This window comes from Molossus molossus, unplaced genomic scaffold, assembly GCF_014108415.1.
Source record: "Molossus molossus isolate mMolMol1 unplaced genomic scaffold, mMolMol1.p scaffold_m16_p_18, whole genome shotgun sequence".
Classification (NCBI taxonomy): domain Eukaryota; kingdom Metazoa; phylum Chordata; class Mammalia; order Chiroptera; family Molossidae; genus Molossus; species Molossus molossus.
In genome coordinates, this window is record NW_023425353.1 from 62,368,828 (window position 1) to 62,384,289 (window position 15,462).

The window sequence follows — 15,462 nt, forward strand, 5'->3', positions numbered from 1 at the left end:
CTAAGGACAAAATTCAAAATTGCTTAAATAGTTCAGCATCTATTACTTTTATGTAAATATTTAACTGGCATCTAGAACAACCAAATGTATTATTATAAAAAGATATACACTGATATAAAATGTATTATAGTACAGGCTACTTAAAAAGAAACACATGATAATTAAAAGTTATCACATAAGAAGAAGACACTAATAATAAATAAATGTGACCACAGAGTCAAGGAAAAGTGGTGGAAAGAACACAGGCCTGGGTACAAACTACCTCTGTATTTATTTACTGTGTGACCAGAGACAGCCACCAGAATAATCCTATTCCAAAGTAAACTGATAGATTCAGTATATAACAGTAGCAATCAGAGGCACAAAAATGAATTACTCATTAAATAGCGAAGGAAATCACAAAAAGCACTTGATTTCCAGTTTCCCTTCCTTCAAAGAAGACAATACAAATAAGACCATTGCCCAGATACATTATTAGTTCATGAGGTGTTATAAAACCATGATACTGTTATACTTCATTTATTAGCTGAAATAACCTCTATAAAGAACTTCTTCTCATCAAATATTTGGTTAAACTTGAAGTAGAATTAACTTGAAAAAGGCAGGATAAATGCTTGATTTCTTCCTTTTTTAATTTTTAAAATTTGTTTTCGAAATCATGACTTGGTTCCCATCAATTATGACTAATGCAATTTTTAAGTACCACTAAACCTCAAGATTTCATATAATGTGTTTCAAACCACTGCAGTTGTTATCCTTATTGATGCTCAAGTGTTAATAGGAACTCTCCCACTTCTGCTATGTGACAGCCTATTCAAACTAGTTCCTGAGTCCCTTTGACATGACCCTCCTAATATTATATAACTGTGTTTTAGGGGCACATCAAGATAATTCAGGATCTCCTTGTTCAATTCCTGTCTCAAACTTGAAATCAGACATTGCTCCAAGGAACCCTGTTCCTTTTTAGTGAGATTTTTGTAAAAACCACAATATAGATGGTAAGGGTATTCATTGTTACTTTATTACTTATTGATTTTGATAAACAAAACTAGGTAACAAATTATTTTTCAGAGTACAATATGGCATAGATGAGACAAGATTAATCATGAGTTAATAACTGACAGGTAAGTGATGAATAGAGATTTATTGTGTACTATTCTCTTTACACACACACACTGTTGACATTTCTATAATTTAAAAAATTTTAATTACATTAGAAACAAAATTATCTAAGACAGTATGACGTTAAGAGGAAAATTATGTAGTTCATATACAATATCCCTTAATGGACATAGTACGATACAGTAGAAAAAACACACAAAATTGAAACAATACACTATAGATAAGAGCTGGTAATATATATAACTTCTTAGTAATTCTCATCAAAGTTCTATATCTCTATAATTGAACAGTCTATTTTCCCATCAGAGGTAGCAAAACAGAATACAAACAACACTCACCCATATCTTTGAAACTGATAGTCAAATGTTAATTCTGAGCCTGAAGGAACCAGTTTGGTGGTAAAAAACCCAACCCTCAGCTGTCCATTCACAGTCCACTGCGATGTTGTTTTTAAAAGAAAAGAAATTAGCAACTGATTAATCTATGTGTTTTTTTAAAAGATCATCATTATCAATCTTAATTATGCAAGTGCTTCTTTAGAAAATAAAGGTTTTTCCAAATAGGTAAATGGGGAACTTTTTTCTTTAAATAAACTAACATATTAAAGTGCTACTTTTATTTCACAAACTACCAGTTTGTTACTCTAACAAAAGTAACTGCTACTTTAACTAATTTTAATACATATTCCCACACAGTAAAGATTCACTTGTACTAAAAATAGGAAAATAGGGAATGACTGGTGTCACTGAGTATTACAGGCAAATTTATATTACCTTATATTATGTTAAAAGTAATTATGTTCTAAGGTAAGAGGGGATATGGAGCCAGGGGGAAATGGTGTCAAAAGTTTAATTTCGTCCAGTCAGTGTGGCTCAGTGGCTGAGCATCAACCCATGCAACAAGAGGTCACCAGTTCAATTCCCAGTCAGGGCACATGCCCAGGTTGTGGGCCAAATCCCCAGTGGGGGGCATGCAAGAGGAGGCCAACAGATGTTCTCTCTCACCGATGTTTTCTCTCTCTCTCTGTGTCTGTCTGTCTGTCTCTCTCTCTCTCTAAAATCAATAAAGAAAAAATATTCTTGCCCTGGCCGGTTTGGCTCAGCGGTTAGAGCGTCAGCCTGCGGTCCGGAGAGACCCGGGTTCGGTTCCCGCTAAGGGCACGTACTTCGGTTGCAGTTTGTCCCCGGCCCTGGTTGGTTGTGTGGGTGGCAACCACTCGATGTGTCCCTTCACGTCGATGTTTCTCTCTCTCTCTCCCTTCCTCTCTCTCCCTCCCACCTACTCTATCTGTACAAAAAATGGAAAAATATCCTCGGGTGAGGATAAAAAAAATTTTATTAAAAAAAAAATAAAAATAAAATAAAGTTTAATTTCATGAAGCAGTGGTCATATTATTGAGTGCAGTTAAAGGGAAGGGAAACATCAGAACAGATGTATAAAACTCAAAAATTAAAGTGGGGGTAAATACACAGAAGTTAGACTTTAGTTCCAGGATATTTGAGATGTAAGTCAACTATAGAGCTCCTCTCCAGACCATTTGAACATGTTACTGATGAAAAATCCCAGACTTAAAAAGATGAAGGGACTTAGTACAGTTGGAGTCTCACAGCTAGACATGTGGACACCAGCTGCAGGCAAAACTAGAATCAGAACTTAGGTTAAATAATTTCAGACTGGTTTCTACTATTCATAATATGGCTCAGCTCTTAGAAAGTCATATTTAAGATCTATTAGCATACAGATCAAAGGCAAAAAATATCCAGGACACAAGCACTATTTCGATAGGAGAGGGGATTTACTGGTACATATTTTTTCCTAGGGAGTGAGTGCATAGCTTTCTTAACCTATAAAAGAACCAAAGTTCGTGTGTGTGTGTGTGTGTGTGTGTGTGTGTGTGAGTTCAAAACACAAATGAGAGGTATTCAAAGTAACAAATCCATCGATGAAAGGATTTGTCAAGTGTCAACTATGTGCCAGACACAGCACGATTCAAAGCCTGGAAGAGCAGTGTACCCACATGCACACCACATGTAATTCCTTTCATCTGTGGTCATTAGGTCCCTTATTATGTTATTAAAACAGTCAAATTTGGAACCTGGATAGGAGCTGATAAAAATCTGAATAGTACACACACACTAGATTGCATCAAAATCAAAATTTGGTTTTATATTTTGGCACCTTTAAAATAGTATCTAAAATGTATGGGCAAAGAGAGGTGACAATTAAATGCAACAGGAGTTTCCTGGACTGAATCCTAGACCAAAAAAATGACAGATGGAAAAATCTGAATAAGGTTTTTAGATTAGTTAGTATGTAACAGTTAATAGTACATCCTGGATTAGATAATTGTTTTATAGTTATGTACAATGTGTACATTTGGGGAGGCTTAAATGAAGGATAGTATGAGAACTCTATATTATTTTAGCACTATTTATTATTTCATAATCTAACATATTTCAAAATAAAAAAATTTTAAAAATAGAGTAGGAAAAAATGATTTAAAAATAAAAGCCACAGGTACCTCTGATAAAGAATCTAAAATGGGAGAAACATCTGTAACAAAAATAAATAATTAAAAAATAATAATAATTTAAAAAAAAGAATCTAAAATGGTCAGTGCAACAATCTTAAACAAATACCCCAAACTCTAAATCTACCTCAACTTACTTTTTGAGTCTCACAGTTTGGTTCACAGCTGTGATTCATAAAACGGGAGCAATTTCCTTTCTGAGTGGCATCTATTATCTAGGGAAAGGGTAATTTAAGAGTTAAAAATGAGACTTTAAAATATACTTGCATTTTGCAAAGGCAAGGCATCAGGCAAATTTAAAATCCCATCTCCAACCCACTCTCTTTTAGAGAACACTCTCATACTACTTTATACATCAAAGTGATGACCACTTCCTCTGGAAGATCTGCTAACTATAAACATTTTACCTATAGGCAAAATTATCTCCATATCTATCACTCTCTCATTTACTTTTAGCTATTTCTTATATCCTACAGTATTTCAATCTCATTTCATGTGTGTAAAACTTCATTTTAAAGTGCATACTATACCACAGTGCAGTAGCTCTCAAACTTGCATATCTGAATGCCCTAGACCATTTGTTACAACTCATACTGGGCCTATCTCCAGAGTTAGATTCAGTAGGTTGTGAGGTCCATCTCTAGGATTTTCACTTCCAGGCTGAATGGAAAGGCAAATATGAGAATCTAGCTAAATTCTATTATGCCAGATATTAAAGAGATTTGTAAAAATGTAAAACAATGGCACGCCTCACTAAAAAAATAAAATAATGATTTTCATAACTATTTTTGTTAATATGTAATGGGCTTATTATTTTGAAAAGGTTTAATAAATATTCTTCAATTTCTCAGCTTTAATTTTTAATATAATTAATATTGACAAATGTAACCCACATAAACAAAAACTCTTTGGGGGGCAATATTCAATAACTGTTAAGAGTTGTAACTTAAAGCATGTATGTTTACATTTACATATATACATTAAGTACCTTCCTCTTACATCCTTTTTGTAAATCGAAACAAACTATATACACTGTTCTGCCCCTCATTTTTTTGTCACTTATTATAGAGATTAGTTCATATTAATGACTCTCTTGAATTCAACAACTTCCAGATCTGTTTCAAAACAAACATATCCATGCTGCTCACCTCATCATTCTTCAGGGCCATGAAATAGTAGTGGATGTTTTTGTTTCGTGCATACTCTTTTACCCGGGCTTTAAATTCTTTATGATCAAGTACCTCTCCACAATATTCCAGGACAAAGGTGTTTCTGGCAAAACAAAAAGAAAATAATAGCACTCCCTGCCTAGGAGAACTTTCTTATATGGAAGACACATATATCCAAGCAAAAATAATGTATTTAAAATATTCCAAAGTGTATAAAATTGGTATTATATAAGACATTAGTAAAAAATGGTTATCAAGTACCTACCATCTAATTGAGCTTAATTTCCCTCTTTCTAATACTTTTAAGAATGTTGATTCTAAGAAGCATTTATAATTTATACATAGTACCAAGATGTATATCCTTTTTTTAACGAGCTATTAAATCAAGTCTGATTTACATTATCATGAAAAAAGTGATTCATAGGTGAGAAACAACTCTGAAGAAACAGGAGGCACTGAAAAATTAGAAGCTTTATGTTCTGAGAAAATAAAAGGCAACTTAAACAAATATAGCAGCCCTTCCACTGCCTTTACCCTCTAAGGTCTCTAACGATGTTAAAGGTCAAATATGCTGTTTTTCTCTGGCTGCATTCTCTTTGACTTTTCTCTAGCATTGACCAATAATAATTATTAATTTCTCTTCTTGGCTTCTTTCAGTTCCTTTCTACTTGATTGTTCTTTCCTTGGTTATTTACCTATTTTTTTCTCTATTGAAGATAATAAATTCTCATTCTCTCCCCCTTCCCTTTATTCTATAAAAGCCCTTTCCTATCAATGACTTTACGTATTACTACCTCCATGTAGGCAAATGCTTCTCTATGCTTTGGTCCCAAGTTACCCTGAATTGATCTGCCTGGAAGTCTTATTTTACCTCTTCAAAATAAATATGCCCTAACTCTAACCAGAGATTTTTAAAATGTAAAAATGTAGATCATTTGTATTTGTTTACAACAAAATAATTAATGCACTTATTAACGAAGGGATTGTAAATTGAAAAAAAAAGTAAACCCTCTTAGTTTAGGAAATAAAGTAGTTAATAACAACTGAGAAAAGAACAAGTATATAAAAGAGCAATCCTTCAAAACAGGATTATAATGGATATACATGCATTTGTGCAGCAGTCCGTCACAAACACATTTAAATCTCAATAATCAAAATCTATTACTCTTAGATATTCCTGAAAAGTCTAATTACTATCTTTATAAACACTCAATTTTCCTTTCTAATCTCAGAAGCTTATCATTTGGTAAGAAATATATTAGAATGCTCACAAAATTTGAGCTCCTATAATGTTGGATTCTCCACTTGGATTAGTCTCCTCTCTTGAGAAAAAGAAAACAATGACACATCACAGGCTGCCATGTAGATTTAAATGTGATAATAACTAACTACAAAACATATCTTACACAGGATTTGGAATCTCGTAAGTAAAAAATATGGTCCAGCCTGGCCAGTGTGGCTCGGTGGTTGAGCGTCAACCATTGCACCAAATAGTTGCCAGTTTGATTCCCAGTCAGGGTACATGCCCAGGTTGTGAGCCTAATCCCTAGTGGAGGGCAAGCAGGAAGCAGGCCAATCGACGTTCTCTCTCATCGATGTTTCTCTCTCTCTACCCCCTCCCTTCCTTTCTCTCTAAAATCAATACAGGAAAAAAAAATGTCCATTTCCTCTCCTAACAAAAAATAAATTCACCTCCCTGAACTTGATCATTTAAAGTTCACTGAAGCCCTGGGACATAGGTATTATACCCATTTGACAGACAAGATGGAGTTAGAGAAGTTAGGTGGGCTGCATAAGGTCACAAAGCACGATGTATAGCTGGGATTCAAACCTCGCTTGAATGACTGCTTGCCCCATTATATTATAAAGATTTTTTTTTCTATTATACTAAAATATCCAATTCTGATGACACTGTTCTCAAATCACCTTTACATTTAGAAAAAGTTCTTAAATACCAGAATCTGACCAACCATTAAATCAAAGTAGAGATTTCATGCCATCAGGAATTCTGAAGGACATGTCAATATCCATGGAACTGACAGTTTGGGCTTGATGAAGCAGCTTAGAGAAGAGTCTCAAAGTCCTTAATAACTTAGGAAATGTAGGAAGAGTCACTAGACCCTTCAGCTGCCTAACCTACAAAAAACTAAATGAGGCCAATGTGAAACCATATCACACAGTCCTTAACACTGGCTAAATTAATTTGGGATTCTTAGAAAAGTTATGTCTCAATTAAAAACAACAACAAAAGAAAAAAAAGAGTAACACTAAACTGCCTGACACAGTGACTAAAGCCCCTGAAGGCAGAAGTAATGATTCTTAGTTAATCTTTGTCTAAGTGTGATATTGCTTCTGGCTTAATGAGGTCTCCACTGAACTCCTTAAAGTCTGTCAAAGGCAACAGTGCTGCACTGTGAAAGGTAGAAAGTGGAAGGGGGCAGAAAGTGTCATTATCACCACAAAGCTAGATGGCTATAACTATGGAAGGCTTAGGGGTTATAGGTAATGTCTGCAACTCCATTTAAAATTCATCAAAAAAATGAATTAAAAGACGAGCACATGGAGAATATATAATAAAGCAAATACAGAAAAATGTCAACAATTTTAGAACATTAAGTGGTGAATATATTGGTATAAATTGTTCAACTCTTTCAACTTTCAATGTTTTCATAAAACATGGGAAAACTGCCTTTTTAAAAGTCCCATTTATCCAAATGTCCATCAACTAATGAACGAATAAATAAATAAAATGTGACATATTCACATTTTTAAAAAGTACTGCTACATGCTAAAACAAAGCTAAAATTTCAAAAACATAATGCTATGTTAAAGAAGCCAAACACAGCCCAGCAGGTGTGGCTCAGTGGTTGAGTGTCGGCCCATGCACCAAGAGGTCACCAGTTCGATTTCTGGTCAGGGCACATGCCCAGTTGTGGGCCAAATCCCCAGTGGGGGGCGGCCAATCAATGTTCTCTCTCTCTCTCTCTCTCTCTCTCTCTCTCCCTCTAAATCAATAATAAAAAAAAAAGAAGCCAAACACAAAAAGCCAGATATGTATGATTTCATTTATATGAAATATCTATAATAGGTAAATCCACAGAGACAGAAAGCAGATTAGAGGTTGCTAGGGGCTAGAAGGAGGGCTCGGCAATTAGGAGATTCTGCTTAATTGACAGTTTCCTTTCCAGGTAATGAAAATGTTTTGGAACTAGACAGAGGTGATAGCTGCATAATATTGTGAATGTACTAAGTGCCGCTGAACTATGCATTTTAAAATGGTTACTATTATATCATGTGAGTTTTAACTCAAATTTTTTTAAAGCCCCATTTGGTATCCAATAACATTAAGTCAACCTGAATGGCACTGCCTTACATTCCTATAGCCTAAAATTAAAGGATTTTGCAAGGGATTTTCTTGGGGTTTTTTGGTGGAGTCTGTCATAATATTTGAACTAGCAACTTAACTCCAAATGCCTCCTCATCCTGTGCCTATCTGAAAATATGCCCTTATTCACTGGTAGACTATTCCGTTTAGCATCTAAATAGTTTGGAACTAAAAATTTATGAATCTGGTATTACCATCAGCATATGAAAGTTATATAAATTACAAAGGTGTGGGAAAACATAGACATATTAAGTCCTAGTATATTTTACCAAAGCAGGGTTCTCTGTGAGTAGCTGAGGAAAGGTAAAGAACTGTAGAAAATATTAACCTGCCATGTGAACCAGTAAAACCTTTTCTCCTCCCTTCTCCAATCTCTTTCCCTAAACCAAAAGGGTTCCTGAGCCACAAAGAGTCTATGTTGCATATAGCAAGAATATACATTAGGTTTGAAGCTATGTGTTTTACTAAAACTCTGCTAAGAGGCAGTGTCCAGACATATTACCTACTACTATCCCTGCAACAACAGGCTTATAAGTCCAAGAGTTTCTTAAAAATAAATAAATAACTCTCAAAGAGAAAGGCCTGGTTGGCTTGGGTAGAATAAAAGTGTCCCTGAAAACCTGCATCTAGTCCAGAGATAGTTGTTTTAGAAATGCACTGGACTAAACTGGGAAGTTCTGAGTTCGATGTCATTAACTGTGTTCAAAGGAAGCCTAGCCTATTATTTATTTAAAATATTACAAAGGGGCCAGGCCAGTTTGGCTCAGTGGATTGAGCATTGTCCTATGGACTGAGAGGTTCCAGTTCAATTCCCAGTCAGGGCACATGTGTGGGCTCAACGCCCAGTAAGGGGCGTGCAGGAGGCAGCTGATCGATGTATCTCTCTCTCACATGGATGCTTCTCTCTCTCTCTCTCCCTTCCTCGCTCTCTAAAAAAAAAAATCAATAAAAATAAAACAAAATAAAATATTACAAAGGATCCAATGAATTGAATATGGAATATTTAAAAAGTGATTCTGTAGAGAAGGAAATGTATGAGATTTTGACTATGCATTTTCTATATAATAAAACATGCTTTTTTCACCTCATTGGTTCCCAAAATAATAAACTGATAGAAATATAATTTCCTATTTTCAAAAGAAAAACAGAACAATGTGGCTTTTAAAAGATATATAAAATTCCTGTAAGAAAATTAAATTACCTGTTGGTGGTAGTAGTCGTGATTATTAGGTTATTTGTTACCTGTGGGGATACCTCTGAATCCCCACAATAAACAGACTAAAAATTCTCACATTATTCCAATTCCTATCTAAGCATGGCAATATACTTAGATGATTCTGAAAGAACAGTTGTGCCTGAGTCCCTAGAAAATTTTATTTTCTTCCTTTATTCCTTTTGTGTATTTAAAAATTTTTAATCATAAACACATATAACCTGTATATATTTAACTTTAAAAAAAAAGGCAAAAATGAAACAAACAAAAAAGAGAAAAAGGTATAAGAATAATATGTGATATATGAAAAAATTGTTTTTAAACGAAATACTGAATATGATAGAAAATAAAGTGAACCTTTCATTGCATTACATATAAAAAGTTTACATGAGTTAGGTGGAGAGCAACATTTATTCATTCAACAAATATTTATTGAGTGTCTATCAAGTATGCTTTAATTCTCTACCTCAAAATCCTCAGATACTCTCTTCTACTCTAATCTCAAATAAGTTTTATATAATCTAATACATTCTGTCCCAGCTCCTTTTTTTTTTTTATCCTCACCCGAGGACATTTTTCCATTTTTTGTACAGATAGAGTGGGAGGGAGAGAGAGAGAGAGAGAGGGAGAGAAACATCGATGTGAAAGGGACACATAGAGTGGCTGCCACCCGCACGACCAACCAGGGCCAGGGACAAACTGCAACCGAGGTACATGCCCTTAGCGGGAACTGAACCCGGGTCTCTCCGGACCGCAGGCGGATGCTCCAACTGCTGAGCCAAACCAGCCAGGGCTGTCCCAGCTCCTTTTTATAGCTTCATAGGGATTTCGGGGGTCTACTGTCAACACATCAGTAATTGCTTGGAATTAAAAGAAAGAAACATAACTATCAGGCAAAAAAAAGATCTGCCTGGTTCAAATTTCACAAGTTGACAAAATGCCTTTCTTTTATATATACAGACAGAAAAGTGGAATATATATATATATATATACATATACATATATATATATATATATATATATATATGCGCTACCAAGTGGTCAATCTGTACAAAAATCATTATTCAACTTCAGTGTAATAGACAAATTATTTTCCTACAAAGTATCTAATCAACTTCAACACAAAAATGAAGTGAAAGGTGATTAAAACATAACTTACGAAGGAAGGTCTTTGGCAGCTCTCAAGCCCCAGCCTTTCTTTTCTGTGAGAATGACTTCCACATCTGCATGCTGTTTTCTCTGAAACCGTCTGTTGGAACAATAGTCCCCATTTGGACACCGAGAAGAACTGTGAGAAATGGAGAAAATTAATTATTCAAAGCAGCAAAAAAAAAACCCACAAAAATATTTGCAAGAATACATAGTATATCTATATCTTTATGGCATAATTAGCATGTATGTGGTAAACCTCCAAGTGAGCCTTCCTTAGTAACTCTTTCCACCATGAAGGGATTCCTTAGAAATGAGTGTCTACATTGTTACTTAATCAGAGGATGCCCACAATACACTGTTGTCATCTAGTCATCACCCATTCCCCCTGGGTGTCTAAGACACATTTCCAAGCAGTACTCCTGACAACTCTGCAGGGCTAATTTATTTTCTATCAGTGCACCTTCTCTTATATTCCACTCCAATCATCATTAATTTGATCTTCTGAATGTAGCTAACTAATTGATCTACATTTCAGAGAAACCAAAGACACCATTAAACATCCTTGTTCAGAGTAAACACAATATAAAGTGGCAGGCCTTCTCTCCATGTATACTAAAATAAAAATAATAACATCAAACATTACTAAATTCTCAATAGCACAAAACTGGCAGAAACAAAGGTTTTTAATACTATGTAAGGCTGGAAAATTACCAATCACTTCCAATACATCATTATTTATTGTCAAACTAGTAGTAAATAAGATTTTACAGATGCTCAAAAGATGGAGGATTCACTTTAGAGGAGGTAGTAAAGTAAAACGTTCAGAAGGGAGCAGGACTAAAGCAGAATCTTTACTGATACATAGGATATGGACAGTAAGGAAAACAAGAGATACAACAGCAGTGCATGCCTGAGTGCAGAAAAATAGGAAATAAGGCCTACTCGGAGAAACGGAACTAAAATTGCTAAGGATAACTGATAAGAAAAGTGGGTTGTGGGAAGACGAAAAGGCAGGTTGTTGCTTTACTATGAAGGGATCTGAATACCAGGCCCAATTTGAACCCAATCATGAAAACTACTAAAAGTTTGAGTATGGAAATAACATGAAGAAATTCGTACTTCCTATCTATTTAGCAAAATTGGCAAGAAAAGCCAGAAGACTGCAGAGACTAGGGCAACAATATCAAATTAGGAGAACAGTGTCAACTATGTCTTTTTCTTAAATGTATACTGTCATCTCTACTATTAGTTTACGTAAAGGAATAATACAAATACTTTCTCTTCTTTATTTTTTGAGGTATATGTGTTTTATTTTTATAACACTATAACATAGCAAAATTAAAAACTGAGCTTTGAGCCCTGGCCGGTTTGGCTCAGCGGTTAGAGCATCGGCCTGCGGACCAGTGACTCCCGGGTTCGGTTCCCACTAAGGGCACATACATCGGTTGCAGTTTGTCCCCAGCCCTGGTTGGGGTCGTGTGGGTGGCGACCACTGAATGGGTCTCTCGCATCGATGTTTCGCTCTCTCTCTTCCCTCCTTTCTCCCTCCAGCTCTATCTGAAGATAAATGCAAAAGTGTCCTCGGGTGAGGATAAAAAAAAACAAACCAAAAAACTGATCTTTGAAAGAAAACACTTTATTAACACTGAAAATAAGGTACCTACACTATAAATCGCCTTTAATATTTTTTTAATGTTAAAAAATATTTATTACACTTTTTTTTTTTCCTTTTATTGATTTGAGAGAGAGAAGAAGGGAGAGGGATAAGGAGATAGAAACATCGATGAGAATATTGACTGGACGCCTCCGGCATGCCCCACATTGGGGACCGGGCCCACAACCTGGGATTATGTCCTGACTGGGAATCAAACCAGCAACCTCTTGGTACATGGGTCAACGCTCAACCACTGAGCAACACCAGCCGAACTTATTACACATTTTTTTGATGTAAATATTTTTACCATTTATAAGAAAAATATAGAAGCAAATGTCTATCAATACTTAGAGGTTAACTATGAATAGAACATGTAATGCAGCTAAGATTTAGGTAGGCCTCTATGTTTAGCTCTGTATGGATCCTCAACATATTAAGCATGTGTGTAGTGGGGGAAGGGTGGGCAGGAAGAACAAAGTTTTAAAAAGTGCATATAGAAATGATTTCATTTCTATATATAGAAAGAGTAAATATTTACCTATGTTGGCATAAGCATAAAAATTACCTGGAAAGACTACAAATATAGAGACTGAGGTTTAGGAGAGAAAGACATTTTATTTTACAAATTTTTGAAATGTTAGGGTTTAATCTCATTTTATAGTAAAAGCTAAAGATACCAACACTTACTTCTCAGGACAGGAACATTATAAGAAATAAAAGGACAGAGACGTGGAAGTAGGGTACAGACTGACAACCCTCAGAAGAGGAGGTGGTGGGAGGAGGAAAGAGATAAACCACAGTACTTATATGCATGTATGCATAACTGATGGACACAGACAATATAGCTGGGTATTTGGTGGGGGGGGGTGGGGGGGAGAGGAGGGTGTCAATGGGGAAAAAAAGGAGAAACATCTGTAACAAAAATAAAATAAATTAATAAAAAATTTTTAAAAATAGCCCTGGCTGGTTTGGCTCAGCAGTTAGAGCGCCGGCCTGCGGTCCAGAGAGACCCAGATTTGGTTCCCACTAAGGGCACGTAACTTGGTTGCAGTTTGTCCCCGGCCCTGGTTGGTCGTGTGGGTGGCAGCCACTCAATGTCCCTTTCACATCAATGTCTCTCTCTCTCTCTCTCTCTCTCTCTTTCTCTCTCTCTCCCCCTCCCTCCTTCCTTCCCTCCCTCCCTCCCACTCTATCTGAACAAAAAATGGAAAAATGTCCTCGAGTAAGGATAAAAAAATTTTTTTAAATAAATAAAAGGATACTGGATAAAAATTAATATTACATTGTTAGCATTTTAGGGACACTTTACAGGGCATTACAATGTGTACTATAATCTACTGCACAATGCAAGAAAAAGAGATTTTATTGCTTATAAACACTCAACAATAGGTAGAAGGAAAAAGGGTGAATTTTACCCTTTACTAATAATTCTAATATTTCGAAACATTTAATAGAGGTCTAATAAAAGCAGAGAATTCTCACTTACTTACCATTCAATCATGAGGAGACGGTTAAGACAATCTTCCCCACATGCTATTTCTCCTTGAGCTCTTTCATCTTTAGAAAGAGGTGCACACTCACACTGCATTCGCTTAATATCACGATGGGATTTATTCTTCTTTCTATTGGGTAAAATTTTATAGAAACTGGTTAAATAAATCTCCTGGCAATGATACAACATATGCAATCAAATAATGTGCTAAATATTAGTTTCACATTTAATGATTCTGGTTAAGTCAAAAATTCAAAAGGAAGAAATTACACCTAATCACTAGAATTTGTGAACACTAAAAATTGTGTTGCAAAAAAAGATGACAGAGGCAACCTTAGCCCTGGCAAATGGGAGAATGGGGTAAGTTCGAGTCTATCATTTTGTACCTCAGTCCTTATTTCCTAGTCCAAGTCAGCTAAGACTGGAATTTTGAGCAATTTCAAGTGTTAATACTCACATTTGGCTTAGGACAAAAACAGAAAAACTCATGAGTATCAAAATAGTGACATAGCTGATTAATTAAAGTTGAGCTTAGCCCTGGCCGGTTTGGCTCAGCAGTTGGAGCATCAGCCCGCAGACCAATGAATTGCAGGTTCGATTCAGTCAAGGGCACATGCCTCGGTTGCGACTCATTCCTGGCCCTAGTTGGGGTCACACAGGAGGTGGCCACTCCATGTGTCCCTTTTATGTCGGTGTTCCCCCCTCCACTCTGTCTGAACAAAGATGGAAAAATGTCCTCGGGTGAAGATAAAGATAAATAAAGTTGAGCTTAAAAATCAATCCCCATGGATGAACAGATAATAGTTGAGATACAAAGCTGAGGAAAAAAAGAAGTTGCTTTAAAAAAAAAAAGTTTTAAATTAAGAGTTTAATTCAAATCTTTCAGAGAATCTTTTGTAAATATAACATTTATACAAATCCTATTAAAAAGAAAAAGGAAGCCCTGGCTGGTTTGGCTCAGTGGTTAGAGCATCGGCCCGCAGACCAGAGAGTCCCAGGTTTGGTTCCTGCTAAGGGCACGTACCTCAGTTTCGGTTTGTCCCTGGTCCCGGTTGGGGTCGTGTGGGTGGCAACCACTCGATATGTCTCTCTCACATCGATGTTTCTCTCTCTCCCTCCTGCTCTATCTGAAGATAAATGCAATAATGTCCTCGGGTGAGGATAAAAAAAAAAATGAATAGCCCTTGCCGGTTTGGCTCAGCGGTTGGAGCGTCCGCCTGCGGTCCGGAGAGACCTGGGTTCGGTTCCCGCTAGGGGCACGTACCTCGGTTGCAGTTTGTCCCCGGCCCTGGTTGGTCGTGCGGGTGGCAGCCACTCGATGTGTCCCTTTCACGTCGATGTTTCCCTCTCTCTCTCTTCCTTTCTCTCCCTCCCACTCTATCTGTACAAAAAATGGAAAAATGTCCTCGGGTGAGGATAAAAAAAAAAAAAAAGTGAATAAAAGAAAAATGAATTAAAAAAAGAATGAAGTATAATTATAAATCAATCAGGTAAAGGTTTCAAAGGGCTAAACTTTCTCAATGCAGGCAAATGTATTGAGGGGAGAAGGAAAACTGTTCCAAATTGATTAGGTTCATAAAAACCTATGCCAGAATTTGCAAAGCAAAAGGGAAAATGGGACTATATACTGGTCTTTTTGTTGAACTCTATTTTTGTATCCTTGTCAAAAGGAAAAAAAAAGTAACCATGGTCAAATAAGATCTCCTTTTTAAAATTAGGGAGCTATGACTTACTCTTCAACTATG

General features: G+C 36.0%; 1 protein-coding gene across 3 annotated transcripts in view; it reads right to left on the bottom strand.

Annotated features, from left to right (window-relative positions):
- Nucleotides 1–15,462, bottom strand: part of SETD2 (SET domain containing 2, histone lysine methyltransferase) — a 107,145-nt gene that overhangs the window by 56,416 nt on the left and 35,267 nt on the right. For all 3 annotated transcript variants that reach the window (XR_004960178.1, XM_036267207.1, XM_036267209.1), the window contains 5 exons: nucleotides 13,716–13,847; nucleotides 10,579–10,707; nucleotides 4,801–4,924; nucleotides 3,790–3,867; nucleotides 1,461–1,558 (listed from right to left, as the gene is read on the bottom strand). Coding sequence is in view for 2 of the 3 variants with exons in the window: in XM_036267207.1 (XP_036123100.1) it covers nucleotides 1,461–1,558; nucleotides 3,790–3,867; nucleotides 4,801–4,924; nucleotides 10,579–10,707; nucleotides 13,716–13,847 (561 nt within the window). In the remaining variant the exon portion in view is untranslated. The remainder of the gene's footprint in view (nucleotides 1–1,460; nucleotides 1,559–3,789; nucleotides 3,868–4,800; nucleotides 4,925–10,578; nucleotides 10,708–13,715; nucleotides 13,848–15,462) is intronic.